Source organism: Corvus kubaryi, unplaced genomic scaffold, assembly GCF_017639235.1.
Source record: "Corvus kubaryi isolate FWS band 111438036 unplaced genomic scaffold, C.kubaryi_AGA036_p1.0 66, whole genome shotgun sequence".
Taxonomy (NCBI): domain Eukaryota; kingdom Metazoa; phylum Chordata; class Aves; order Passeriformes; family Corvidae; genus Corvus; species Corvus kubaryi.
Genome location: NW_024582054.1, coordinates 30681577 through 30709569, shown reverse-complemented (window position 1 = coordinate 30709569; position 27993 = coordinate 30681577). Strand labels below are relative to the sequence as shown.

General features: G+C 45.9%; 1 protein-coding gene across 3 annotated transcripts in view; it reads left to right on the top strand.

The window, feature by feature from the left end:
• Positions 1-27993, top strand: part of PRKCH (protein kinase C eta) — a 113904-nt gene that overhangs the window by 28282 nt on the left and 57629 nt on the right. For 2 of the 3 annotated variants that reach the window (XM_042047244.1, XM_042047245.1), the window contains exons 3-9: positions 18102-18252; positions 19072-19106; positions 20082-20170; positions 21779-21908; positions 22793-22920; positions 25045-25188; positions 25953-26126. In XM_042047244.1, the coding sequence (XP_041903178.1) occupies positions 18102-18252; positions 19072-19106; positions 20082-20170; positions 21779-21908; positions 22793-22920; positions 25045-25188; positions 25953-26126 (851 nt within the window). Of the gene's footprint in view, positions 1-8281; positions 8349-18101; positions 18253-19071; positions 19107-20081; positions 20171-21778; positions 21909-22792; positions 22921-25044; positions 25189-25952; positions 26127-27993 lie in introns of all 3 variants that reach the window. The other variant, XM_042047246.1, reaches the window with a different exon arrangement.

Sequence of the window (27993 nt, the reverse complement as noted above, 5' to 3'; positions counted from 1 at the left end):
AGGGCAAGCCTGATTACAGATGCTGACTCTTCCCAGTCATTGGGTAAAAGAGGCATTAATGAGGAAGGGGTTTCCTTCTTATAAATAGTGAGCTCTCACTCATAACATCGTGTTTATTTGCTGAAAATGTGGAGGATCAGAATTGTATTTGAAATTTTAAAGTTTTTTTTGGAAAGAAGTCTGAGAATAATTCACCGCTTGAAAGCTCAAAAAGCGGCTTCCCACTTGTTCCTCTGATCTGGAGGGCAGCAACTGCTGCATCCTCCCTGCTCCCTATGACTTCTTATGCCTAGCTAGTTGTTTTGTTTATGGGAATAGCCAAATTCACGGGGTCTCAGGCACCGTTGTCTACCTCCAGTAAAGTAAAAGTCCAAAAAGTGGGAAGGAAATAGGAGGGGGAAGAAGAAAAACTAGCAAAACCCGAAAAACTCCAACCAAACAGTAAAGACTGGGTTTTTAGGCCCACCTGAGACTGTCCTGTTTTGTTGTCTTCAACTGCTTACCCAAAATAGGCAGTGCTGGTGGTGCTTGGACTTTACCTTTAGGAGTGGGGGTTTTTTGGTTTGATTGAAAGCTCTTCTGACCAAAATGGAAATTCGGTTCTGCTCACCTACAGCAGGGATGGGGGAGCAGGGTGTCACTCCTGTGAGTCTGCCAGAGGCATTTGAGGACTGATGAGGATGTGAGGGCACTATAGGAAACATACAGCTGGGAAGAGGTCAGTTCTTTGCAGGTTCCTGTATGGCTCTTGTGTCCATCAGTGCTACCCTGCTGTTCTGAGGCAGGGAGACCTGCCTGTGTGATGTGTTAAAAATACATGTAGTTTTTCAGAAAAAGAAAGCAACAGAGCAATAGGAAGTGAGGGAGGTCTAGAGAAATTATACCTGCCTCTCTTTATTTTCTCTGCTTGGATATACTTGCTGGCTAAGCTGTATCTGATTATATTAACTCCCCTCATTCAGCTGACATTTCCTGTGTAAAGCAACCAGTACAAAATTAAAATGAAAATCTCTTTACCTTGGGAGGAGATTACCTCTCACAGAAATCACAGAATGCTCTGAGTTGGAAGGGATCCACAAGGATCAGCCAAGTCCAAGTCCTGAGCTCCCCAAGGGTGACACATCCTTGGGTCCTGGTGGCCCTGGCACCCAGCTGGGGTGGAGGGAAGCATCTTCCCCAGCCAACTCCCTCACTGGCCCAAGAGCTGTTTCAGTCCAGGCTGTTTTATAAAGAAGGTGAGGACTAACTTCTGCCTGCTAGACTTCAGGCATTGCTTAGGGATTGATTTCCTGCCCCTTCTCAAATGAATTTATTTACTCTTTTCTGGGTTTTCTTTATTTCACCCTGCCTGATAATAGGATTTTTTTTTCAAGTCATCAAAATTATGATTCCTTTTAAAAACTTCCTTATTCTTTTTACTCTGGAAATAAATATGATTTTTTTCCCCCCAAGGGTGTCTTTAGCATTTCTTACCTCTCTCTGTCTCTGTTTGTGTCTCCTTGCCTCTGCTCCCTTAAAAATAATGAATGTGCCTTCTCTGAGGTGTGTTTTTGCTGTGGATGTGCCCCATCCGTGGATGTGAGGCACATTGTCAGCTGAGGAGCTGGGAACAGGAGCAGGGTGCAGTGTGTGGGGCCACACCAAGCTCTGCCCAGCCCTGGGGACTGCAAGAGCTGTGGTTTGACAGAACCCAGAGAGTCCTGCTTCCCTCCTTCCGTGTGATCCTGTGTGTGTGCCCAGATCTTTGAGATAATCCACAAGATCTCAACTCTTGCAGGCCTTCTTTAAAGGGAAAAAAATCTGCTTTATTGCTCTCTAAAATCTGTACTACTCTTGGGGTGCCCCAGAGGGTGTTGCTCAGCTGGTGACATGAATTCAGACCTGCTTGTTGCTTTTTCCCACTGAACACTGGTTTCAGCTGTGAAAGGGCAAATCATGAGTCAACTCTTCTTGGGCAGGGTATGATTGATTTGAAATAAAAGCCTTGCAGTGAGTGTGGGTGAACCACTCTGTGGTTGGTGCTTCTGGACCCCTGTGAGAAGTTAGAAGAGATACCCAAGAGCTGGTGATGGTGTCTGGGCCAGGCTGTTTGGCTGCAGCAAGGTCAGGCTGGACACTGAGAGGCCCCAGGTGTGTGTTTGGATGGATTGAACCTCTCTCCTTGCAGCACTGGAGTCCCAGAGCCAGCCCAGTCCCCTCTCTGCTTTGCCTGCAAGGTGTGCTGTGTGCCCTCAGTTTGCCACCTCTCTTTCTGTTTGCTCTATTTAATTCTGAGCAAAGCTAATTAAATTAATACAAATGAAGTAGTTGGCTGAATTAATGAATGAAGCAAACCCTGTAGAAAACAGAGTGCTTCTATTTTAGTGCTTTGAACTCTTGCAATTTGCCTTTTTTTAATTATTTTTTTTTTTCACATTGTCACTCAAAGTGATAATTCTGGCATGAAGTTCAGTTTTAATTTTGTCGTTGTGAGGTAAGTAATGGTTGTTTCTTTTCTTTCAGTGTCAGTAAAGACAATGACAAATTCGAGTTCTGGGCAAGAAATAGAACAACGAGAATATCGAAAAGCCAAGTGAGTTGGTAGAGCAGATATAGCACCCAGTGTTAAATATTTCATGTTGGTAGGGTTTGCAGCAGCAAGGAGTCATAGAATCATATTGGATGGGACCTTAAGGATCATCTAGTTCCACTCCCCCCAAGGGGGGAAGCTGAACCTGCTTACCTATGGATAACCTAAGAAGCAGGTTCAGGAAGCCTAAACCTGCTTCTAGGCCAGGAAATGTTTCTCTGTTTTGCAGCTGGCACATCAGAATGGTTTGTTCTCAAACATCAAGACTCTTGGTCTTTTGCTGTCATTTTTCTTAGAATACATTTTTCTAACAAAAACAAAGTGTTTTTTAAGAAATAACATTTTCTGAGACAGGTGCCACAAAAGCTCTGCAGTGGTGCATAGGTATTGTGCTAAGGAGATCCTTGCTCTGCACTATTATGTAGCTTCTCAGCCCCATAAAATTTCTATTGACAGATCTGTTTTCAGGCTCTTGCATAACAGGGAGGAAGAAGAGTTTTACCAGTCCTCTGTAAACTGCAGTAACGACTGCTTTCAGCCCATCTTTTGTAGATAAGGGAATAAATACTGGAAACTAGGAACCAGGAATAAAAAAATGCCCTGTTCTCATCTCCTGTTTCGTTGGGCCACTCTTCTCTTTTGGTTTACTGGCTCAAGAAGAGTTTTAAAGCTTGTAGTAGGCACCACCTAAAAAACCTCCTGGTTCTAAACAGGCCATATCAGTGCAGAGTAAGATAAAGTAAGTTCTGCTGTCTTTGGTTCACAGTCTGAGGACATGGAAGTCTTTAATGTCTAGTCCAAAGTCTTATGTGGCAGAGACCAGCAGGAGACATGTATTTCTACACTCTTGTATATTTTTCCAATGTTTGCACTTTTTCCAGTGCTTTATGCTTGTCACACCTGTGTGCTGTAGGCAAGGGATTTCCAGATCCACTCCGTGTTGGTTCAGCTCTGCATTTTCAGATGGAGATAGGTCAGAACAGTTTTGAGTCCCATGGGGGAGAAAATATGCCCTAAGTGTGCCCTGAGAAGATTGAGCCCTTGCAGGGACCAGGAGTGTAATCCACAGATGCTGTGCATCTCTGTGTGGCAGGCAGGTGAACTTCAGTGGATCCCCACCCTTGCTGAAAGATGTCAGTCAGGTGAAAAAATGAATGTCAGGTTTAAAAACAGAAGGTTTCCAGAGGCTGATCTTGAAGTCCTGAGCAGGTGTTGCTCTCCTGGAGGTCACACTCTACCCCAACAGATGTTTATCAGCCAAGCCAGTGGGAGCAAGGGCAGCTCTCTATTTGTCCTGAAGCCTCCAGGAGTTTATTTTTTTTGTATTTCAAAGTGAAACTTTCAAAATGTATACATTGCATTTCATGTGTAAATACTGAGGAGAGAACCCAAGTATTCTTGCACCCTGGCACTCTGATATCTCACATATGCCTCTCTTCCATAAAAAAAAAAAAAAAAAAAAGACAAGGCAAGTTTGGTAAATTCTGAATTTTCACAGGGAAAAAGGATTTCAACAGGAAGGCAAACAAACAAAGCTGTTTATTCCTGCTAGCAGGAAGAGCCAGACCCTGGGAAATGATTTGCTTGGTGTTTATAGAGGGACTGTAATGCAGAGCCAGGAGGAGAACAGCACCCCAGCCTGCTACATACCCACAAGGCTACTTTTATTTCTCAGAAAATGATGCATGGGAGCCCCACAGCTATTGCAGTGTGTCTAATGCCAAGAGGTTTTTGTCAGTAATTTGTGACTTGCCAAGATCTGCCAACTGCAGAGATATTCAGGGACTGTAAAAACGCAACAAGCAGCAGTGTCAGGGTTAACTTCGCTTCCTCAGTGGACTGTGTTTTGTCTGGGCTCTGAAACCTAGAGATAAATATGCAAGCTTGCAATCAGCCCTGGGATTTCAGTGTTCCTGGCTGTAATGAGGAACAGAGGTTTCTTTGCTTTATTTTAATGTGATTCCCGGAAGAGGTGACAGTAGCTCCCAGAGGAGCTTAAACCTGCTTGGGCTTGGAGGACAGGGCTGTGCTGGAGCCGGTGTTTGGGCTGCAGTGGGGCAGGATGATGAGTGTGGGATGGAAGGAGATGAACATGAAGCTGTAGGAGGTGGGTGCTGGGATCCAGGGGTGCTGGCACAGCCCTGATTGCTGCACTCTGATGGCTGTTTCATGGCCATCCCTCTCTGGACCCAGTGTGGTTGAGGACACCTGGATGATACCCTGGACTGGGATGAAGGGGGTTGCCCTGTACACTAGCACACCTCATGGCTGTGCCTGAGTTTCTCTAGACCACAGTTTGTGAGGTGCCTGGCTGATGAAATAGGCAAATGGCTGTCCAAAACCCCCAGTGCTTTACCAAGGGTCACTCTGGAAATCTGTACCAGAAACTGGAGGAAAAAAAATACCAATAAAACCATGCTGTTTGTTTTGTTATGTATATAATTATAAATACATATAACTTCAGCTCCACCAACTATCAAATTAGACTGTACCCCATTTTATATCCAAGTCTCTCAACTCTGGCTGCTGGAGGAGACTCCTGATTTACGTGGTACCACTGCAGTCAAGGATTTTCCTTGTGTCTGGGTGCCTGGCAGCCCAGTCTGTCCGGCATCCAGAAGTCCGTATCACCTGGAGGGAACCAGATGCTGTTGTGCCACAGTGTTTAATTACCTGAATTTACCTGGGAGTTATTCAGGCATCTTTAGTGCTTCTGGGGAGACCCAAGGTTCCCTCTGGCTCTGCAGACATGAGGAGGACCAGCAGCATCAGTCTGCTGCATGGTGAGGGCATTGTGCAGTTCAGTCCTGCACCTCACTGGAGGAGGGCAGTGTGTCCCAAATAGCAAAGGGCAGAACAGGGTCTTCAGCATTAGGTGAGCTGGCATGGAGCTGGTAGGAAGAAGAGCTCATCTTCTAGTTGTGCTTTAGGAGATGAATACTCACACTTTCAATTTATACATCCCTGTTTTAGGTTGTTCCAGACCATGCACAGCATAAAATAATGAGTTTCCTGCTCTTCAGTGCCAGCTGTTTTTGTTTCCTGGAGTGTTTCAGCAGCAGTGATTCTGTTTGTTTTCCAGAATGAAATGCTGAATCAAAATAGAGCTTAGAGCAAAGAGATCCTGATGTTGCTTGGCCAGGGTGACCTCAAGCTTGGCAGAGGCAAGAGAGGGAGGGATGAAAGCTTCTGCTGTCCCTGTCTGCTGTCTTTGGGGAAAATCTGCTCATTTGTGATGTGGGATAAACTGCATGCCATCACCATGGCTTGGAGTGCTATGGACACCACCTGCACTGAGCAGGTTCCCACCTTGGTGGCTGCTGCTCCTGGCACTGCCAGCACTGCTGGTGGTTGCAGATAAGAGATTGAGGCAGTTTCATAATTGAGGGTAAATCTGTCTGAAAAGGATGCTCCTGGGTTTCCCTGGGGCTGCCTTGAGTGGGGCCAGTTCTGCACCAGCTGTCTGGACTGGGAAATTGGAGCAGGGCTGTGATTGGTTTTTAAGCCAGAATTCTCCCTGACTGAGCTCAGCCCTGGCCTGGGTGCTGCAGGGTGGCAGGAGTGGGAGGTCCAGCAGTGGTGTAGAGGAGGGAGGAAGGCAGGAGGTCTGGCTGAGCAGGTGTCCTGCTCTCCTTGCCCCATCTGCTGAGACAAGGGGCAAGGGCACTGAGTGGTGGAAACAATGGAAAAGTTGTTTTGAGAAGAAATGGAGCCATAAGGGTCTGCAAGGACAGAGATGAGGAGTATAAGGAGAGATAGAAGGAGACTGGTCGGGGGAGTGGTGGTGGATGGGTGTGGGCAGGAGTCGTCAGGAAGAAATAGCTTAAAGAGGCCCAAAAGGTTAAAGGAGGTGGGAGGAGGAGAAAATGGACAGAGGGATTGTAGAGGAGCTGCAGGGGACAAGGAAAGGCTGCAGCAGCATAGCTGTGACCATCAAAGCCTGTTTCTTGCTAGAGTCTGGAACTGTTTCTAATCCCAGAATCTCAGCTCTTTTCTGCCGTCTAGCTGCCAGACCTGTTGAGCATGTCGCTAGCACAGATCCACACAGCAGAGCACAATCCTTTCCTGGGAAGTGTGTGTTCGTTCCCGTGTTAGTTCTCTCCTCTCCCCCGGAGCTGTGCACTCAAAACCGCAGCCTTGCTGCTGAGCCAGGACCGGGAAGACTGCTCCAGTTCCAGCAGATGAACTTGCTTCCAGTGATAGTTTCCTTTGTTTATAAAATGTAGGAAATTGCCTTAAAGCCAGAAACCTTTTCATTTGAAGGATGTCACTAGAAAATCAAACTCCCGAAAGTCAGCCAGTGCTGAATTTTTGTGTCTAAAACGTGTCTTTCCTATAGTTCACAGTACAAACTTGCAGGTCACACTTGCAGGTCAGCAAGGATGAAGGCAGAAAAATGTTTCTTGTCCAGCTTGCCCAGCTCAGAGTTCTTAGGTAGTGAGGGGGGAATCCAGGGCCTCAGTTTAGTCCTACACCTGTTTTTACTTGCATTGACTCTGGGTTCTGTATTTCACTTGTGAATGGGAGGTGAAATGGGCAAAACAAATCTTTCAGGGAAAGGGTCCAGTGCTGCATCCTGAAGGGCTGATGACAACTTGCACGTGAGGGCCATGGCAGAGAAATCCCTGTGTCCCATGTTCTGGCTGGAAAATGGCAGTGTGGAAGGGAGTGCTGGAAGGAAGGCAGGGTGCTGTGTGTGGGGAGGACTGCTTAAACCTGTGCAAGGGCTCTTGTGACCATCAAACCACAGGCTGGCTTTCATCTCCTGTCATTTGAGCCTAAATAAATTCCCTCTTGGATAATTTCTTCCCCATTAAAGGCCTGGGAAAAAAGACAAAGAGAGTTACAGGTTTTAGGTGTCTCTCACAAGCTGTTGGAGAAAGTGATTTTCTTCTTTCTCACCCACCTCTGCTTGTTTGTAAATTGAGAGGAGTGGGATGGGAGAGGCCACGGGGAGGCAGGATATGACTTACTGCTACTGCTCTTAGACCTGCTGGAAAGGGCCACCCATTTGGGAGAAAGAAATTGAAGGGTGTCACATTATGGAGCTGCTGAAACCAGTCTGCCCAAGCAGGTGGTAGAGTCCCCATCCCGAGAAGTGCTCAAGAAATAACTGGATGTGGTACTCTGTGCCATGGTTTAGTTGACAATGTGTTTGGTCAAAGGTTGGACTCGAGGATGTTGGAGGTCTTTTCCAACCTTTATGATTCTATGATCCTGAGCCAAGGTAAGCAACACCCTCTCCATGTGGCAGCCAGCATTTTTAAAGCTGTATTTGTCTGAATTTGGGACATCTGCTTTTGATATCCCAGAGATGTATTTCAGAAATGGAGAAATATGTATTGCAGGGTGAAAACCACATTTGGGAGGAGATGGGGAAGGGGGAGAGATCAGGTCTGGCTGTGTTAGCTGCTGGGAAGCTGTTGGGGACAGCTGCATTTCCTGAAGGTGCCACTCCTGGCCTGCAACCCTTAGGAAATCCCTTTGGGAAATCACAATAATCCCCTGGCACTGGGAGGGGAAGAGCACTCATGGTCCCTGCCATCTGCAGAAGTTTCAGGATGGATTGTGCAATCCCCAGCCTGAGCAGTGAGTATTTCCTTGCTGCATTGCCTAGGTGGGGATGTGTTGATGAGAAGAGGTGCTGCTTCTTGGCAGAGCTCTTCCCAATGAGCTGGGAATACAAGAGGCTGAATTTATTTTTCTTGACAGATGCTTTGCTGCGGCAGTGTCTTACTCAGCCCATGGTGTGTGGGAACCTGCGTGGGAGAGCAACATGGTAAACAACCTGCTTTTTAAGGCTGTTGCAATTAGAGGACTCGTTAGCAAGCTGCCACTTGGAGAGCTCAAAAGTTCCAGGGTCAGCTGTGTGATCAGAGCTGAGTTTGCTGCCAGACCAGCAGCTGTGAGGTGACCAGTCCACCAGGAGGATCCAGGTGTTGCAGGGTGGTGATTCAGGTGTTGGTCATCCTGCCTGGTGAGCCCCAGTGCACCTCCAGGGTCTGGGGAAAAGCTGAGGCATCTCATGGCAGCAGTTGGAGGCCCCAGTGGGAGAAAAAGGGGAATGTTTAATTTGTCCTGTTGTATTAGCTTTCCCAGTTACCTTGTTCCTGTCTAGATTCCAGTTGTGCTTCGGGATACAGTTTGCTTTCTTGTGGAGAGGTGCAGTGCCCTTGGTGAGGAAGGCTTGAGATGTCGTTCTAGGGATGGCTACTGTGTTGAGAAATGTGGTTACTATTTATGGAGATGCTGCAAAACTTTGGGACGCTATGGACACAAGCTGCTTGTTATTCCCATTTCAACTGGATTTTGGTTCATCCTGATTTGTGTGTCTTTGTGTTCCATAAAGAACTGTTCTCCTGCTCCTCCTTTCTTTAAGATTGATGTTAAACCTGTGTCTCCAGAAAATGACAGTGCCTGAACATAAAGGTGTGAGTTTTAAGCAGATTTAGTTGATTGCCCGACCTTGTATGGACACCCTTGTTTCAATACCAAAGCAACCGACTTCCCCATGCCCCAAAAGGGGGATGTCCCCAGAGCATCCACTTTAAAAATAGCTTTAAACTGCACTTGGTTAAAAATAGGTTTGACTTGGATCTCGTGCTTCCCTGTGTGGGCAGGACCTCCTCAGAGCGAGTTGTGATCCCTGCTATGGAACCACCCACGAGCATGTGAGCTGCTGATGGTTGTGACACGCAGGAGTCCCGAGGGAGGGTTCAGGATCTCCCTGCTACCAATTCTGCTTTTCTCGAGGATTTTGCACAAGTGGTGGGAGCTTTGACTTACAAATGCTGTCACTTTGTTACTGCTACTTCTGCTCTGTAGCCAGCGGGGTTTGAGACCTTCTAAACCAGAGGGCTTCTGGTGCATGAATTAATCATGGCAAAGATCAAAGTTGCTTTGTTAGTTTTATTTTCCTGTTTTTAATGAATAATGTATTTAAATGGTTTCCTTCCCTAGTAAATCACATCTCAACGTTTTTCTCTTGAGTTTAGTAAGTGGGAAGGACTAACAGGAGGTTTTACAATGGAAATTCGCTTGCCTAAGCACAAGGAAATAGTAATGATTGTAACAGTGAGGGGAGGAGGGAGAGGAATCAGTTTGTTAAGGCTCTAATGAGCCATGCAGTAAGAAGTGTTTTGGGGTTTGGTTTTTTAATTTTTTTGCCTGTTTTTATGTAGGTCAGTGTGACAGGAGTGGGTTATGGAGCAATTGAATGCTGGTAGGTCCGAAATGGCAGGGAGGGGGCTCCATTGTGAGGAGGGAACAGTGGGGCTGAGGTGGCTTTTTGACTGTACTTCTGCTGGAAGACCATGTTCAGCTACAGCCAGAGGGAAGCACCTGTCTGGAATATGACCAGACTAATTTATTTTGCTTTCTGAAACTGTGTCCTGCTGGGTAAGGGACAGATACGAGGTGGCATTCCGGTCACAGTGCCAGTCTGGGGCTCTGATGGCCTCAGTTCAGTGCTCAGGTTTCTCCTGTCTCTCTCAAATCCCTCTTCTAATTTTTAAATAAAATCCTTCTCTCCTGGAATCTCCTCTCTGTGCAAGCTGAGACAGTTCTTTGCCATTGTTGCCCAAGTTTGGTCTCTCTGGCAAACAGATACATCCTGAGGTTTTGCAAATGAATGCACAAACTTGCAGAGATGGAATGGTAAGGTTACTCACTATAAAAATGAGTAGAAAGGCTTTTCCATTCCCATTTTTCAGCCTTGTGCAACATGCTGTGGTGTCTTGCTTTAGAGATGTCAACATCCACAAGCAAATGTCTAAAAACAACTTTTCCTAGGGAAAAAAAAAACTTTTCCAAGAAAATTCATGGAAGAGCAGATGTGGAAAAGCTGCTCTGTGCATGTCTGAAAACCTCTGTGGCAGTTGGGGTTAAAGTTCTATGCAGAATAACCTGTATGGAGTTCATAACTGGTCGGGAGACTTGAAGAGGCAGCAGAATACTTGTTTTAGAGGTTCTCAAGCTGCCTTCTTCCTGCTCTCTCATGTTCTCACAGAATTTATGCAAACAGATAAAAAGCAGCTGCCTCAGCCCCAGCACTAGGCTGTACCCTTGGCTTTGCAGCCATCTCCCCTCCTGCAGGTGTGGATGCTCCCAGCAGCCCCACACTGGTCACTCCAGCTCTGCAGAGCTGTCCTGCTGCCCTTGGCACTGCTGTAGCCAAGAGACTGAAGAAAACTGAGCCCCTCAAAAGGTGCTTTTCTGTGTTACCTACTGGTACCACCAGAGCTCTGGCATCATTGTGTAATTCTAGAAAGAAGCCTGTGGTGGGCTTTTGTAGCAATAGCTGAACACTGTCATGCTCACCAGTATTGTTGGGTGAACTTCATTGATCCTGTTCTCACTGCTGCCACACTGAAACATCATCCTTCAGCTTCAGTCCTCAAATGTTGTTAATCACTGAGAGCTGAGATGAATTTATGTCCTAGATCTGGCAAGAAAACAAGGAAGATGGATCTGCCCTGCTTCAGCACTTGGACGAGAAACAGAGGCCTCACCTCCAGTGCACAGTTGTGTCTGATGTGATGCAGGGATGATTACATGTTTGCATTTCCAAGACTGCTGATAGTGCTGTTTCACACTCATGAGCGGAAAAAGTGTTTTTTAGATTCAGAGCATCATTGTTCCTTCTTACTCTTTTGGACAATATTGACAGGTTGGCATCTTAAAAGATGAGCTGCCCATTAGCATGACTCTCTGTGAAGTCCTGGAAGACAGCATAGTGCTGCCAGCCCTAGCCCTAGCTGGCTCTTTCTCTGATCTTCAAATCTTTATCCAGTTTCAGGGCAAAGCAGCAGCTGGATCAAACATAAGTCCCAGCCTGTGTTTGATGTGCCACGTGTTTGCTTTGCAAGGAGCCTCTCCTGGGATCGGAACCAGAGTGCAGAGACCAGATCGTGCACAGACTGGCAAAAGCAGCAGAAGGAGCAACTTCTGCTGGGAGAGAAACTCCGTGTGGTTAATGTGATCTTTGTGGAGGTGGCTGTTTTCCACCTGGCTGATTTGTGCATCCAGCTTAATGTTTGAGGGGAACTGAAGAAAAGCTTTGTAATAGGAAAGATTAGGCTTCTACTCTGCAGCACTGTATTAGGGAAGCAGAACAGGAAGAAAGGAAGAAATCCTTTTCCCTTTTCAGAGTCAGGCTGTCAGCTTCTTCTTCAATGGTGTGTTGTGTTTGTAACATTTTAATTAGCAAGGCTTCCCATGGTTTTGACCATCCACAGGATTATGGTGATAAAACTTCTGCTTAAAAGATGCAAAACCTTAGTAAGGGATTTTTGTCATAACTGACATGTTTTCCAGCCAGGGAAGTAAACATCTTGGTTTAGCCTCAGTTTACATTTAGTAGATGTGAGGAAGCCCACTGTTAGGTAAATATTGAGAGAACACCTACATACTGATGCCTGGAGGGGGTGGGGGGCTGAATTCATTAACTTGACCTGATTTATGTATTCTTTTCCTAAAACATCCACTACTACTCACTGTTAGGGCATGGGGTAGATGATCATTTAGCATGATCTGAGATTGTTTTTCAGTGCTGCAGTGCTTGCAGGAGGTGAGGGGTCTCTCAATCCACTGTCTTGATTTTTACAGTCCAGTAAGCTCAGTGGTTGTGTCTCAGTTCAAGGGGAGCTTGCTTGCAGTGCTCCCAGGGAATGATAAGTGTATACTGCTCCTGGTACTGACAAAAAAAGGCTTAATTAAGTTTTTACCTATTAACAGTATTGATTTAAGGCTTTTTACTTTTCTTTTTTGAATATCTTTATTTCTTCCAAAGAAAAATGCCACTGGTGCATATGGGAGTGTAACACTACTAAGAATTGTCATTTGTGAGGAGGTACCTGGCTGACCTTTGCTGTGCTGCTGTTACAGCAGGGGTCGATAGCACAACAGTGAGATTGATTTCCAATAGATGAGATCTGACAAGCTTTAACTACTTGAGTCAAATAGTTCCAAGCACACCACTTCATCCTGCAGCTCTTCCTCTTGTTTTCCTGCTGTAGTTATGCCACCACTGCAAGAGATATACCTGACATAACCCCCTGGAATACAAATTAGGGCGGGGGGGAAAGGGGAGATCTCTGCCTAGGAAGAGCAGGATCAGGTAAGCTCAGGGGGCAGGTGGGATGGTGTTAAAGGCTGCTGAGTGGGTGAGGATGTGCTGGTGCTTGCACATGTCCTCAGATGACTTGGTGGGTTATTTATTCTCTTCTCCTGCTGCATGTATAATTTCCACTGCTATGAACACGTGTTTGGCGGGAGTGGAGAGGAGGGAAAGGGGAAGAGGCTTTTTAGTGTTGAACTTTGTAGTTAAGTTTTGCACATAGGCAGACACAGTAAATACCCCATAGTTACAGATGTCAGAGTTTAGCCACGGATGTGGAAACTCCCTTCACTGAGCAATTACTTGTCTGCTTTTATAGCAGTATTTGGACATTTGAACCATTCATGGTGGTTGTTGCTTTACCAGAGATTAGAGGCTTTTAAAAGCCTGAGTCTGTTTAATGGTCTAGAATGGCTTTGTTTTGTAAAATGCTCTCTGTGCCCAGAAAGAAAATATATGTCCTATAGGAAACTGGCCAGAATGAAAAACATGAGCTGGGAAAATGTCTCTGATGGCTTATATCCTCTTGCACCAAAGATGGGAGGCATGAGAGGCTCCTGCATTGGCCACCCTGTCACAGAATCACAGACTGGTTTGGGTTGGAAGGGACCTTAAAGATCACCTCATCCAACCCCCTGCCATGGGCAGGGACACCTTCCACCAGACCAGGTTGCTCCAAGCCCCATCCAGCCTGGCCTTGAACACTTCTAGGGATGGAGCAGCCACAGCTTCTCTGGGCAACCTGTTCCAGGGTGTCCCCACCCTCACAGGGAAGAATTTCTTCCGAATAACTCATCTAAACCTATTCTCTTTCATTTTGGATCTGTTTCCCCTTGTCCTGTCGCTACATACCCTTGTAAACAGTCCCTCTTCAGATTTGTGGTAGTCTCCCTTCAGGTACTGGAAGGCTGCAATGAGGTCACCCCAGAGCCTCCTCTCCTCCAGGCTGAACAATCCCAAATCTCTTGGCCTTTCCATTAGCAGACTTCAGCGCTGTGTTGATGGATGATTTCTGCCCACAGCCTCTCCCCCAGTGGCACTGGGACATGTTGAACAGATGGGATGGGTGTGAGCTGAGGAACTGCCGTCCTGGTGGTTGGGAGGAAGGAGGTTTTGGCAGCCATGTGTTCCACCATTTCAAAATCACTTGTTGGAGGGCTGAACTTGCCAGCTCCGTGGTGTGGTGTGTGGGATGCATGAGCACCCAAGCCCTGAGACAGGGGGATTTATTCTGTGGGATGTGATGGTATGTGTAGATGCACCAGATCATGTGGAGGATGGTCTCCTGCAGCTACAGCTGGGCTCAGGGTATGGCTGAGGTTGTGCTGGGCTCTCCCTCTCCTTTTCACTTGAGCCAGCACCAGGAAATGGGAAGACTAGTGCCCAAAAGAGTTGATGGCATATGGAAAGTAATCCAGGCCTTCCTGAAACCTGCTTAGTAACACTCAGCTTTGTTGTAATGTAAATTGAGGTGAACACAAGCAAGGATGGGGATCACCTGAAAGATGTGCAGTATCAGCAGAACCTTAGTGGGGTCTGACAGCCAAGTAGTGTGAGAAAATGTGAGATTTGAGGAGTGCTTTAAATATGAGTTAGCTTTTAGTAAAGAAAAAACCCCAACTTGTGGCATGTGCTTTAATGAGAGGTGCGTCTGCAAGATAGAGCTGTTGTGCTGTGGGATGTTGGTGTCTGGAAAACGGGATGGAGGCTAAGTACAGCTCAGGGGAGAAGGCTTCAGGTTGGCCCTGGATGTGATCCACCAGTGCAGGCAGCATGGAGACTTCCTCTGTTGCCCAAAAAAAACCACAAGTGCCTGTAATTTTTTGGGTTTTGTGAACTGTTTCAAAATTGCAGTCTGTCTGAAGCTGGGCAAACCACAGGGATGCACAGCAGTGTCCCATTGGTGGCTTTGTAGGCTGTTGTCAAGTGTTCTCTATTCCTGGTGCCAAGGATTGGTTTCCTCTTGCCATGTGTGGTCCGCACTGCATGGGAGAGCACCAGGGAGGTGATTACCCCATGCTGGTCCTTGACGGGAACCGTGACACAACCAGAAGCTGCAGGAGCTAAATTGGGAACATACTCTTTTAAACCTTGCTAAATGGGGGCTTAAAGGGCATCAGCTGTTGGGCTTCTAATGGAGCAGCTGGCATGGAGCAAGCTGGTAACTGGATTGCTTCCTTAGGTGAGTTACTTATGTGCTCACCACCCACTCAAACCCTGTGCTTCCCTTTCCGTGCCTCAGAAATGCTCCTCTACATTCTGAACACCAATACAGGACACTTTGGCACTTGAGGTATTTGGCCCTGATCCAGGAAAAAACACTTAATTGTTTGCTTAAACCTAGATCAAAGAGATGCTCTCTTGAATTTGAAGTTGGGCACATTCTGTAATACTATAAGGAATTTTTTTTTTTTATTCTCACATGAAGTTGCAGGAGGCTCAGGCTCAGCAAAGCAACTGGCTCTTGATCTTCCTTCTTGAGGACCTTTTGGTTGACCTCTTGAGCTTCTTCTCAGTCTTGTTTCCTGTGGTAGATAACAAGGCAGTTGAACTTGTGCAGTGATGGTTGAACGTTTGAAAGGAATATTAAACCTCCGCAAATCAGATCTCACTTCTGGAGATCAAAATGACATCTTGTGTGTGGGAAAGAGGCAAATTATCTCCCAGCTGCAGAGTTCCTCCATCTTGCTATCATGTGTTTCTGGTTGCCCACTGACAGAGGCAGGATGCTGAACTAGGTGGACCAATGTTCTGATTCAGTCTGGCAATTCCTGTGATCCCTGAGTCCTGTTGACCTCAGTGGGAATTAAACACATGTTTAAGCACTTCCCTACAAAGGCAGGCTCTTCTGCACCAGTCTCTGTCCAGCTGCTTGGAGCTCTGCACCGAAGAAGGAAGGTTTCTGTTAAGTGCTTGGATCAGTCTTACCACATCCTTTTTCTTGTTGTGTGTAAATGGGAAAATCCTAATTTATCGCATGCAATTCCATTTAAAAAATAAATGCAGGCTGTCCTAAAGTCAAGCTGTGCTCTGTGTCACAGTGATGCCGTCGGGTAGGAGGTTTCCATCAGTGCCTGTGGAAGGGACACATGCACGGATGTCTGGGAGAACACAGCAGAAAAAAACCCCTTCAGCTTTATGGCTGGCTTTGCTTCTAAACCTGTAGCAAGAGTACCAAGAGGAATACATCCTGTGGCTCACAACCCCTTGAAGTGGCTGGGCTCAGTACTGACAGGATGGTTTCCCTTATCTTGACTCCTACAAAGAGGACTGGGAAATATGCCTGTGATGTGGGATTCCTACATTTCAGGCCTTGATCAGGTTGACAGCTTTTCCTCTATTTCCACCACCCCCCTCCCCCCAGTGGTTAATCAGCAAAGCCAGTTGAAAGCAGGGAATTGCTCTGCCCCCTTTTTGTGGGAAGATAAGTGGGATGGTGACAGCTGTGTTTGGGTCCAGCTGCCAGTCCAGCGCTCCGGGAGTTTACAGACCTGTCCCTTCCTGTGGCATTATATCCATGCAGAGGGCTTGGCAAGAGCTGGCTTTTGTCTTACATCCTGTCCATGCTCAAAACAAGAGTCCTGAATACAGAACATTGGTGCACAGTCACCTCTGGCAGACTCCACTGTGTCCCCCCCACCAAATGCCCTTGTTTTCAGGGCCTTTACTTTGCAAAGTAACTAACTTGAAAACCGAAAAGTTCATTTCTTTCTTCTGAGGCAAGTGTGCCCCAGATGATGCTTTGATCTGGGAAAGCTCAGCTGAGTCTGACCAGGTTTGTCTGAGGATCCCAGAGACCAGCTGGCTGGAATATGCAATTTAGATGGCTGCTGCCAAATGGGAATGGCTTTCTTGATCTAGAGCTCAGTTCTGCCTTTTAAGACACTTGTTTTGTGTAAGTTGAGCTTTGCTAGGAAATTGTTATATGGCTGAACTAAACTCAGTAAAAAGATTAAATTATATTGGTAGGTAATTGAATTGTGATATTAAATTGCACCAGAGGAGGTTTAGACTGGGCATTAGGAAGCATTTCTCTAACAAGATGTGGTTCAGACATTGGAACAGGCTTCCTAGACAGGTGGTCAATGCCCCCAGCCTGTCATGTTTAAGAAGCATTTGAACAATGCTCTTAAAATATATTAACTTTTGGTCCATTCTGAAGTGGTCAGACTGTTGGACTAGACAATTATGTTAGGTCCCTTTCAACTGAAATAGTCTACTCTGTTCTAAAATTAAATTAAATTTTGGGACAAGTCAGATTTGAATGCCAGCAGTTCCTGGGTCCCTGCTTTCCAGAACTATCAAATATTATCTAACCTTTGGAAAATGAACCCTTTAAAGAAAGCTGAATGTGGCACATATCAAAAAACTGATCATCATTGAAGAAGTAGCCTATATTTTTTTTAACCAGTACAGGAAGTATTGGAAGTATGTGAAAACGCTGCTAATAGTGATAAAGAAATGTAGCATGAGAATACCAAAGGTGGATGAACACTGTTCACAAAGCAAGGCACTGCTTTCACTCAGCAACGTGGTGCTAGTCAGTTGGTTACATGTAGTCGTGTTTTTCAGGAGTTATTGTCCAAAAAGCTGTGAGTTATGACAACTCATTAGCCTTGAGCTTCTGGTCCATTTACAGCTCGTGAGTTAATAGTTTAATGGCATGTCTCAACATGGGAAGGTGTGAGAGGAAGGGGAAAATTTTTCTAGATGAAAAATGTAATTTTGAGCTAAAGGGGACATTGCAATTAAGTTCTGTACCTGTCCCAGATGCCGTCCTCGTTCTAGACCACGGTCCCCTGACTTCTAAACCAGGGGTGTAATTGTGATTTTGAAAGTGTTTTATCGTAGAATCATAGAATGGTTTGTATTGCAAGAGACCTTAAATATCGTCTAATTCCAACCTCCTGCCATGGACAGGGACACCTTCCACTAGACCAGCTTGCTCCAAGCCCCATCCAACCTGGCCTGGAGCACTTCCAGGAATGGGGCATCCACAGCTTCTCTGGGCAACCTGTGCCAGGGCCTCACCACCCTCACAGTCATTAATTTCTTTAAAATATCCAATCTAAACCTACTATCTTTCACGGGGAAGCCATTCCCCCTTGTCCTGTCACTCCATGGCCTTGTCAAAAGTCCCTCTCCAGCTCTCTTGCAACCCCCTTCAGGCACTGGAAGGGGCTCTAAGGTGTCTCCAGAGCCATCTCTTCTCCAGGCTGAATAGTCCCAGCTCTCCCAGCCTGTCTCCACAGCAGAGGGGCTCCAGCCCTGGCATCATCTCCATGGCTATCTCTGGCCACATCCTCCTTAGGTTGGGGGCCCAAACTGAATGCCATAGCAAAACCAGGAGTGATAATTGTGTGTGATGATCCTAATGTTTTGTTGTCCTTTTTTCTCCTTCTCCCCCCTGCACAGGGACTCTGCAGAGGGATCGGATCTTTAAGAACCTCACTCGGAAGCGCCAGCGGGCGATGCGAAGGCGGGTGCACCAGGTGAACGGGCACAAGTTCATGGCCACCTACCTGCGACAGCCCACGTACTGCTCTCACTGCAGGGAGTTCATCTGGTAAGAACAGCTCAAACACCCTGTCACAGAGCTCCCCAGTCTTCTGTGTTCTGGGGACAAGGCACCCCCAGTCCTGAATCAGTCACTTAGGTCTTTACCCAGGGCCTCCGATGTGATGCCTCTTGGCCAGTCAGGTTTGGCAGGTTACGTTTATGCTGCAAACTGGAGTCTGCTGCAGAGAAGCCAGAGGTGATATCTATCTTGGGTGCTGGAAGCAAACTGAGTTGGTGTGGGGATGGGGCAGTGTCCCTCCCTTGTAACCACAGATGTTATTTCAAGGGAGAAAAAAGTAACGAGGCAACCTGAAGAAAGACCCCACTCACTGCAGTGGAGCAGTGAGATTACACTGAGAAAAAACCAGTTGCTTGAAAGTTTAGAGAAAATTCCTGACAACAGAAAAGCCATCAGAGAGGTGTGAGGTGATGCACGTGGAGGAGTGGGCAGAGCAGGGAGAAAACATAGATATGTCTCAAAAGAACATGGAGTGGGAGAGATAATAAGAGGGTGTGGGCTGTTGGGATCAGTCTAATGTGTGTGGCGTGTGTTGTAATGAAGTTGAGGTATTTGAGAAATGAGAGTGAGGGGGAATATGGGGAATGCAAGGCATATTGACAGCCTGCCCTGTGAGCCATGGCCTGTCCAGTGCTTTCCTGTGCCCTCACACCCCTGTGCTGGGTTGCACCACTACTGCTGGGCAGCTCTACCACGGGATCTGATAATTTGGGATCCTCCTGCATTTTGGTTCTGTCTTCTGTAATCAATCTGCAAGATGACTTGTCTTTCTGCCATTAAATTGTGTCTGTGTTTTCTCTTGACCAGGGGCGTGTTTGGGAAGCAGGGATACCAGTGCCAAGGTAAGGTGCTCCTTTCCTGCATGGTGTGTGTGTGTGGGGGGGGGGGGATGTGCTGTTCTGGGAGTGCTTTCCTGGTCTGCTGGGATATCCTGCAGCTGTGAGCTGCTCTGGAGTCACCACTCCTCTTCCTCCCCAGGCAGCCAGGCCTGTGCTTTTGAGCCTCTGTCAGGTTTGTGTGGCTGCAGGAGCAGCCTCTGACATTCCTGCCCAAACAGGTTGTCCGGTTGCTGTTTCATCCTGTGCAAGTCCACTGAGTTGTTGGCTACATGCAACACCCAGCCAGGCTTGAGGCACCCAGGGTTCCTTCAGGACAGTGCCCAGCTGGTATTGGGACACAAAGTGACCTGCTGGAATGGCCACCCTCTCCCTTTCTCTCCCTATGAAGTTCAACAAAGTAGAATTAGGGAGTTTGTGACTTCGTGGGCTGGCACAGCACTTCTGCCTGAGCACATGGTTTGGCTGACTGGCTGTAGAGATGCCTGTGGTGCTTGTTTGCATTTAATTATTGTTCTGCCTTTCCCCTTTATTTTTTCCTTTCCCTTTTTCCCAGAATTACCTGCTTCATGGTCATTCAATATAGCCTAACACAGCCTGTTCCTGTTCAGTGTAATAGGGCACTGGTGTCCTCCTGTGAAAGAAAGCTGCGTGTGAACAAAAACCACTCTTCCCTGGATAATTATTTCAGCAGCATTTTTTGAGTAGTTTGAGAAGCTACACTGTTGTTTCTGTGCCCATCACCCATATTTGATATAGGCAGCTGTTCTCTAGGCTGTGTGAATGATCCAGTGCAGAATTTCTGTTGCAGTAGGTTGAAGATACATCTCCAGATCTGTTGTTAATTCCAAGCCACTGATTATTTTTCACATCTTTACGGTGTGCTGATGATGCAGCTGAGCCTTAAGGAGCCCAGCTGGTGGGTTGATGTGTTCTGAGTCTTCCAAGGGCTCTTTTCAGCGTGCCTCTTTTATTTCCTAGTGTGCACCTGTGTTGTACACAAGCGCTGCCATCACCTCATTGTCACAGCTTGCACGTGCCAAAACAATACTAACAAGAACGATCTCAAGGTAAAGTCACGTTGGTTATTTTGGGTCATCATACTTTGGGGCTGTCTGGGTTGCTGGGTTTGTCCTGTAGCAGAATTTACTCTATGTTACCTTTATTCATGGGTTTAAAAGTGAGAAAAAAGTGATAGATATCTGCATAAAGGCCATGCAATGTCATCTGGTTTTTCTTCTGTCGATGCCATTAGCTGTTTGGACTAGCACATCGTGTAGGAAATCAGGATATCTTCATTGGAAAACATCAAAAAGTAGCAAATCCACTGGTTTTCTTGGTAATTTTCTTGCATGATTAACTGTGGTGCAATCAAAATTTGGTGCCCGGTGCTTAATGTGGATTTCTCTGGCCAACCACTGGTCTTTGTTTTGCCTCTTTTTTCTTTTCTGGTTGCCTGAAGGGCCCATTTAGTTGTTGCTCCACACCTTTGCTTTGTGAAATACATTGTAATAAAGAGCCCTTGCATAACTCGTATTTCTGAAGGTTTTCTTTCGTGTTAGTTTTGGCTGTGTTTGATGGGAGTAACATCCCTGCCTAACACTGCCCTGTGCCTTGCATGTCTCATTTCTGAACTGGAAATGGCTCAATAACTGTTTGAGGAAAAATCAAATCGAATCTATTTATTCACGAGGCAGCTCTGTGTTTTGTGGCATGCAATCACCTTTTGTTATTTCTTGCCTCCGAACTGCTGAGCTGAACTCCTTAAAATGACCCCTTGACAAGCCAGATGAAAATAAGTTAAGAAGCCTAAGGGTAAAGTGCAAGTTAGATAGTGAATGTCCTCACCCCTCCCTCGGGATTATGAAGGTTTTATAACACATTTAAACGACTTTAAAAGAAGGCAGAAGTGAGGAGGCACCACTCACCTTAAACTTCTTGTTCCAGTCACACCCCTGACTTTTCTTTAATAGAGTTACGGGTTCCGCCTCAGCTTTCCAGGAGCTGCATCTGACTTTGAGAAACAAAGTCAAAAGTGATGAATTTGCTAAATGGGGACTGGTTTCTTCAGCCATTGGAACATTTTTTTAAAGGTGTCCTTGGGATCTAAATGATATGCAATTGGGAAAGAACAAGGTTAAAAAGGGGATGATTGCAAGTGATAGAGTGAAATGTGTGCCTGAAAGGCTGTTAATTACAAGGAGGGTGAGAAGAGGAATGAGAATTTTAGGAGGAGCTGTGAAAGCAATTCTATATTAAAATTAATAAAATCAACAGTTTGACCTAAAGTTACATGTTTTTGCACATAGTATGCAAGTCAAAGATGTCATAACTGCGGGATTAAAAAAGCTGTAGCTCACACTGCAGTGGGATTGGTTTGTTTTGAGGTAATCTAATTCTAACTTGTCTTTAAGAGTTTAAAATTGGCTAGGCAGCCATTATTTTAAAGTCTGCTTTTCCAGGTAGTCTGGAAAAGCAAGGAAAAGCTGGCCCACAGCAGGTGAGGCTCTTAATTCAGTATTCACTTGCAGTAAACCTCAGTGAGGTGATGGATCAGGACATTTTCTGACTTGAAATTATCATCTTAGGTTTGCACTTAAATGCCTGTATGTAAATGAACACCAGCTTATATATGTGTGTTTGAACTTTAAACCTGTGCTTTCCTTTTGGTGCCTCAGGTGACTGAACAGAGGTTTGGGATCAACATTCCTCATAAATTCAGCGTCCACAACTACAAAGTCCCAACGTTCTGTGACCACTGCGGGTCCTTGCTCTGGGGGATCATGCGACAGGGTCTACAGTGTAAAAGTGAGCAGCTTCTCACTGTTGCCTTTTCACAAAATACATTTATTTTTAGACTCTTGATGCCCCGTGTGAGCTTGATTTGTGCAACCTTCAGGAGAAAGCTGAGTGATGAACATTCTTCTTTGTTAAGAGTTAAAAAAAAGGCGGATCTCCTTTTTAATCTCTGGCTGCCAGAAGGACTCTACTCAGCACTCTCAGCACAGCTTTGTTTAACTTGCATTATTAAAAGTATTCTGCTTCCTGCGTTCGTATTTTCCCTTTACCTGAAGGTTTTTGCTCAGCTGGTGAGATAAGGCAGTGAAAAGGCATCCGAGGGGAAAAAAAGGTCATTGCTTTAGGCTGACTGCTAAGCCTGTTAATTGATGACTAAGCATGTCCTGGTGTTACATTTTTGTTTCCGTGATCCAGACTGTAAAATCCTTGCCTTCGCCTCCCACAAGAGGGTGTGTGTGTGCCCATGAGTTAGAGCAAGAATGACTTTTGTTTCCCACTGAACACTGTCTTTAAAATTAGATACATGAAAATGGAGGGGATGTTTGTTGTGAATTCTATGGCATTATAAATACTAATTGTACTTACAGGCATAGCTGCAATGGTAGTTATGTACCTCAAAAATACATGCTTATGAAAAGCTTTAGGCAATGTGGCATCCTGCCTCGAGACTTTGGGGTCTGTTGCTGGTTTTCAGGAGTTTGTTCTCTTTTACAAGAGTTCTAATTTTTACTTCTATTTAGATCAGTGGCAAAAATCCCTCTAGTGTAAAGATACAGAGTAGATCCAGATGGGTGTATTTCCTGAAGTGGGATTACTAAATTGTTTCTCAGCAGCAAACCCCTCCAAGTTATTTTAATTGTTCCTTTGCTTTTACTTTCCATTGCCCCTGTCAGTCTGTAAAATGAACGTCCACATTCGATGCCAAGCAAACGTTGCTCCAAACTGTGGGGTGAACTCAGCAGAGCTTGCAAAAACCTTGGCCTGCATGGGTCTGCAACCGGGAAGCATTTCCCCAAATTCGGTGAGTCTTTTATCTTTTTTCTTCTCTATTTAAAACATTTACAACTGAATCTTCATATGGGTGCAGGAGAGGGCAGAGGCTTCCCATAGGACAGGTAGTGTTGGGTGGTGGACTGCAGGAATAGGTCTGTGGCTTGTGGCAAAGGCCTCACCTGGAAAATGGATGTTTAATGTCCAGGCTTTCATCTCTAGGTGTTCCTTTGCTCTGTGCTTATGTTTCACAGTGCTGTGACTATTCAACACTCTTCCATGTGCTTATCACAAATGAGAGCAGAATAAGACCCCCTGACTAATTAAAAATCAGTATAATTCATGACATGCATTTTTTATTTTTAGTGCAAGCACAAATGCTGTCTGCATGTGTGGTGTATGATAGAGCAGAAGAGCTCAAGAAGAAACCTAGTTCTCTTCCCAGCTTTGTCACTTTTTCTGTGTGATTTTGGGGAGCCCATTTCACTCTTCACTTCATCCCTAGCCAAAATTTGTGGTCCCTGTCAACGCAACAAAAAGAAAATATTAAAACCCAAACCATAATTTCCAGACTTGGTAAATATTCTCATACAATTAGCCATTGATCTACCACATCATGCTGTATCAACCTAGCAGGCTTATTAGGCTGTGGTGCCCCTTTTGATTTCAGTTGGTTTATAGCAAACTCTTACCTCTGCTCTTCTCCCTGTAGCAGTTCAGGGGGACAGTTATCCTGGGAGTTACAGGGAAATCCCCTACTCCCTTCTCTGTTCTGCAAAAATCAGCACTTGTTAACGCTTGTTGTTGCATCATCTGCACATCAAAAGGAGATGAAAACAGAAAAAAAAATAAAAATCTGTGCTTGGTGTTTAACGATCTCTTCGTGTTATTTGTGAGCTAAAGAGTCTAGGAAATGTTTGGACTGTGCTGTATGGACAGCCCTGAATGGCTTTAAGCTGAACGAGGGTGGATTTAGATAATATGTTAGGAAGAAATCCTTTGCTGTGGGGCTGGTGAGGCCCTGCCACTGGTTGCCCAGAGAAGCTGTGGATGCCCCATCCCTGGAAGTGTTCCAGGTCAGGTTGGATGGGGTTTTGAGCAAGCTGGTCTAGTGAAAGGTGTCCCTGCATGTTAGGGATTTGGAACTAAATGCTCTTGAAGGTTCATTCCAACACAAACCATTCTGTGCCTCTGTGGCTGCTCTTGGTTCCTTGCCCATGGTGACGAGTCTCCTGTGCAGGAGGAACTTTGCTGTACACCAAAGTAGTCACAAGATGGAGCTCATGAAGTCCGTGTGACTTCGTTTAGACCAGTAAACTGAATAGAAGTGCTCGTTTGTATGCACATGCATACCTGGAGAGCTGTGAGCAGAGGGCACTGGAGGTTGGCTTGATCTTTGTGTACTTCAAAATTACGAGCTCTGGAAATGTGTGCTAATACTGGTACAACTCCTGAATATGCAGCACCTCACTGCTGGCATGGGAATGAACAGCTTTCCATTGAATTTGGAGCAGTGGAGGAAACCAGCAGCCCAGATGTGGAAAAGAAACATGTTTTGAAGTTGGGATCCCACTGAACTGGGCTTTGAGTAAGAGTCTAAAAATCACGTAGAAACCTAAGAAATTCAGATGAAATTCTCTGCCAGGGTTTGAGATCTCACCAGCACTTTGCCTATTGCAGAATTTATGCAGTCCTCCTTACTTTCCTGGTAAATAGAAGACTTGGATTCCCCCACTCATTCTTTTTTTTTTTTTTTGTGGGGAGTGAGGATGGAGAGAGTCAACCTTGCCTCTCAACTCTTGGGGATGGTCCTGTGCCGGGCCTGGAGTTGGGCTCGATGATCCTTGTGGGTCCCTTCCAACTCAGCTTGTTCTGTGATCATCTGTCATGTGCTGGGCAGTGGGTTTACAACCTGAAATGCCCAGGTCACCAGAGCTGGTGTTGACATGTCAGCACAGCCCTGAGCAGTGCCAGCTTTGGCCAGCCACATGTGGCAGCTGTGTGATGCTACCAACACACTTTCTGTCCCAGTAGCCGTAAAGTGCCCCAGAACAGGCCCCAAATGCCGTGGTTGGTGGGTTGATCACCTGTGAGCACCTCTGAGGAAGAAGTACAATTTCTACACAGACTGACACTTCTTTGCTTTCTTCCACAGAAACTGGTTTCGAGATCTTCATTGAAACATCAAGGAAAAGGCAGCCTGAAGGATGGCAACAACATTAGTGAAAGTTCAGCAAGCAAACTTGGGATCAAAGACTTAACCTTCCTTCGTGTATTGGGAAAGGGAAGCTTTGGAAAGGTGAGAATTATTTGTGGCTATTTTGTGTGAAACCACATTCCTTATTTAAGAAGCCCCAAGGTAGGTGAAGTGATTTCATGTTATGAAATTTCATAACATGAAATCACTTCACAGGCTGTCCGGTGGTACTCCAGAGCAAGTACTAAGCAGTACTTCCTTTGTGCAACAAAGTTGGTTACAGAGAACAAGGAGAAAAAGGAAGAGAAAGAAAGCTGACAGCAAAGTGAGGAATTGGATATCACAGAAAAGAAGTTAGTACCTGAAGGAACAGCTGCATGCCAGGGCCTATACCAGGAGCTGCAAGTGTGTGTGTTAACACTCGTTTGGGCAGTATTTTTTGGAGCATGTAAAGACTTTTCCTTTAAAGGCAACAAGGCAGTGGTTTCAAATGTGGTGAGATGGGGGTTTTGCTTCTCTGCCATGAAGCTGATGTGAAAGAGTGTGTTTGAGTTTTAAATCTGAGGAGGGAGGTGGGATGAGTGTCCCTGCCCAGGCAGTGTGTGCTGGCACAGTGGGTGACCTTTGTCAGCCAGCCGTGTGCCAGACAGGAGCAGCGTGTGTGGGTATTTCTGTCCAGAGCAGCCTGCTGCAGGCAGTAGTGTGTGTCATTGATTATACATTGATGCCCATGCTCACAGGCTGACTCACTTTGGTCCACAAGCCTGGTCATGAGATAACTGACCTTTATAGCCTGGGAAGGTGTGAGAGGCTGTGTGCTGCTCAGAGGGCTCAGCCCTTGCCATTCACACTCGCTTTTGGTTTAGGTGATGCTTGCCAAGATGAAAGAGAGTGGGCAGCTCTATGCAGTGAAGGTGCTGAAGAAGGATGTCATTCTGCAGGATGACGATGTTGAGTGCACCATGACCGAGAAACGCATCCTCTCCTTAGCAAGGAACCACCCCTTCCTCACCAAGCTCTACTGTTGCTTCCAGACTCCTGTAAGTATAGCCCAGGCAGAGGCCAGCCTTCCTCCTGACACTGGCTGGCGTGAGGAACCCTGTTGTGTATTTGGCTGCTGACCTGTTACAAATGTCCACTTCAGACCCAGGAGAAGCCTCTCTGCTTGAGGATGAACAGAGCACTCTGCTATATTCCACCTCTAACATCTGCTGGGCATTTGACAAACAAAATCCTGGCTTTTTCTAAGCTCCCTAGCAAATTGGTAAGGCACAAAGCCTTTCTTTGTGTCTTCCCTAGAAACATCTCTGTTCCATTGAATGTTTCCAAGTGCAAATGTCTACACATCTGTAGTGTCCTCTGGTTGCTCTGGGATCTCAGGCTCTGCTCTGTTGCTGCCTGAATTTTTAGCTGGACTGTATTTGCATTGAGTTTTCTGCAAACTTAAAGATTTGTACTTGGAACCAGAGGTTCCTGTCTCTGCCAGCCTTTGTAGACTGCTCAGAAATGAATGAAAGATCCTTCTGGGGTTCCTGGAAAGGGTCTGCCTGACATGGGTGGACACTGAGTCAGGTCTGTGTACAGTTGGTATTTCTTTTTGTGTAGGGAAGACAAATTGGCAGCATTGCTGTCCCTTGTGCCCTGTGTACCTCAGTGGAGGACAGCACGTGGGCTGAGTGCCTGGCTGGGAGCCTCATTTGGTGTGAGCTGGTGGCTGGAAGCCTCTTGCTGGTGTGGGTGGTGGAGGGGGGAGTGTCTGAGATGGAGGCAGTGGCCACAAGGTGAATTTGGGAGTCCCTCAGCTAAGCTTTTATTAGGACCAAAGCGTTTTCTGCAGTGTAGATCTTCAAAACTGCCTGGGCTCTTTTCCAGTTGCATTTTTTTTCTTTGCTATGGGGCAGTAGAGCTTGTTTTCCTCTTACAAGAGGCAGGAGAAACTTGCCCTTTTAATTGTAGCTTTTCTCCTCCTACATAAACCCAAAATACTTCAAAAAAAAAAAAACAAACAAAAAAAAGCAGATAAATGTATTCAGCCACCCACCCATTTCTCTTTTCACTGGGGTGATGCAACAGCTGGCTCTGGAGGTGAAGAACTGTGCTCATTTAGGGTGGAGCCCTTGGGTAGACTCACATAATTGAAATTGAATGGTTTGTGTTGGGTTTTATTAATACACAGCTCACATGGTTCACAGAGCAGCTGTGCTGTATAGCAGAAATGAAACTTACAGCTCACCGTTGTCACTAGTAACCAAGGAAACTTTTATTTCATGGTATTTCAAGTTGTAATGACTTTCCTGAAGTATTGGAAATGTTCAGTATTGATGTGTTCTGTTTGAGGTCAAATGTGGGTTTTGCCACTCATTGCTATGGCCTTTGCTATGGCTTTGCTGACTGAATTTGCAGTAGTAGATGTGAAAACAGCAAATGTGCTCCTGAGCTGTGTAGAGTGTTTCCCTTGAACTTGGGGAAGACTCAAGGGAGTCTTCCCCAAGTCACACAAGACACTGTGTGAGCGCTGTTTGTCATGTTCAAAAAAAATTGAACGCAATCTGCTGTGGGTGCAGGCAGAGTCTTCTGGACTGGTGAAGTAATTGCAGAGTCTTTTGCAAAGAGGAAGAAAAGGGGAGAACTCAGCTTGTTTAGACTAGCAAATTGTAGGTAAAAAGAGGATCTGATCGATGTCTGCAGATGTCAAACACTGAGGAGGGAAACAAAGCTGTCAAGATGCTGGCTAAGATTAAAGGAGTCTAGACTGGCCATGAGTACAGTTAGACTGGAAATTAAAAAGAGGTTGCTAAACAGTAGAGCAGCCTGGAACAGGAATTTCTGGACCAGCTTGTCATCAGAGGAGCAGAGGGAAGAACCCCTCAGCCCTTGGTGCCCTGAGCACAGAGCTGGTCAGTCCTT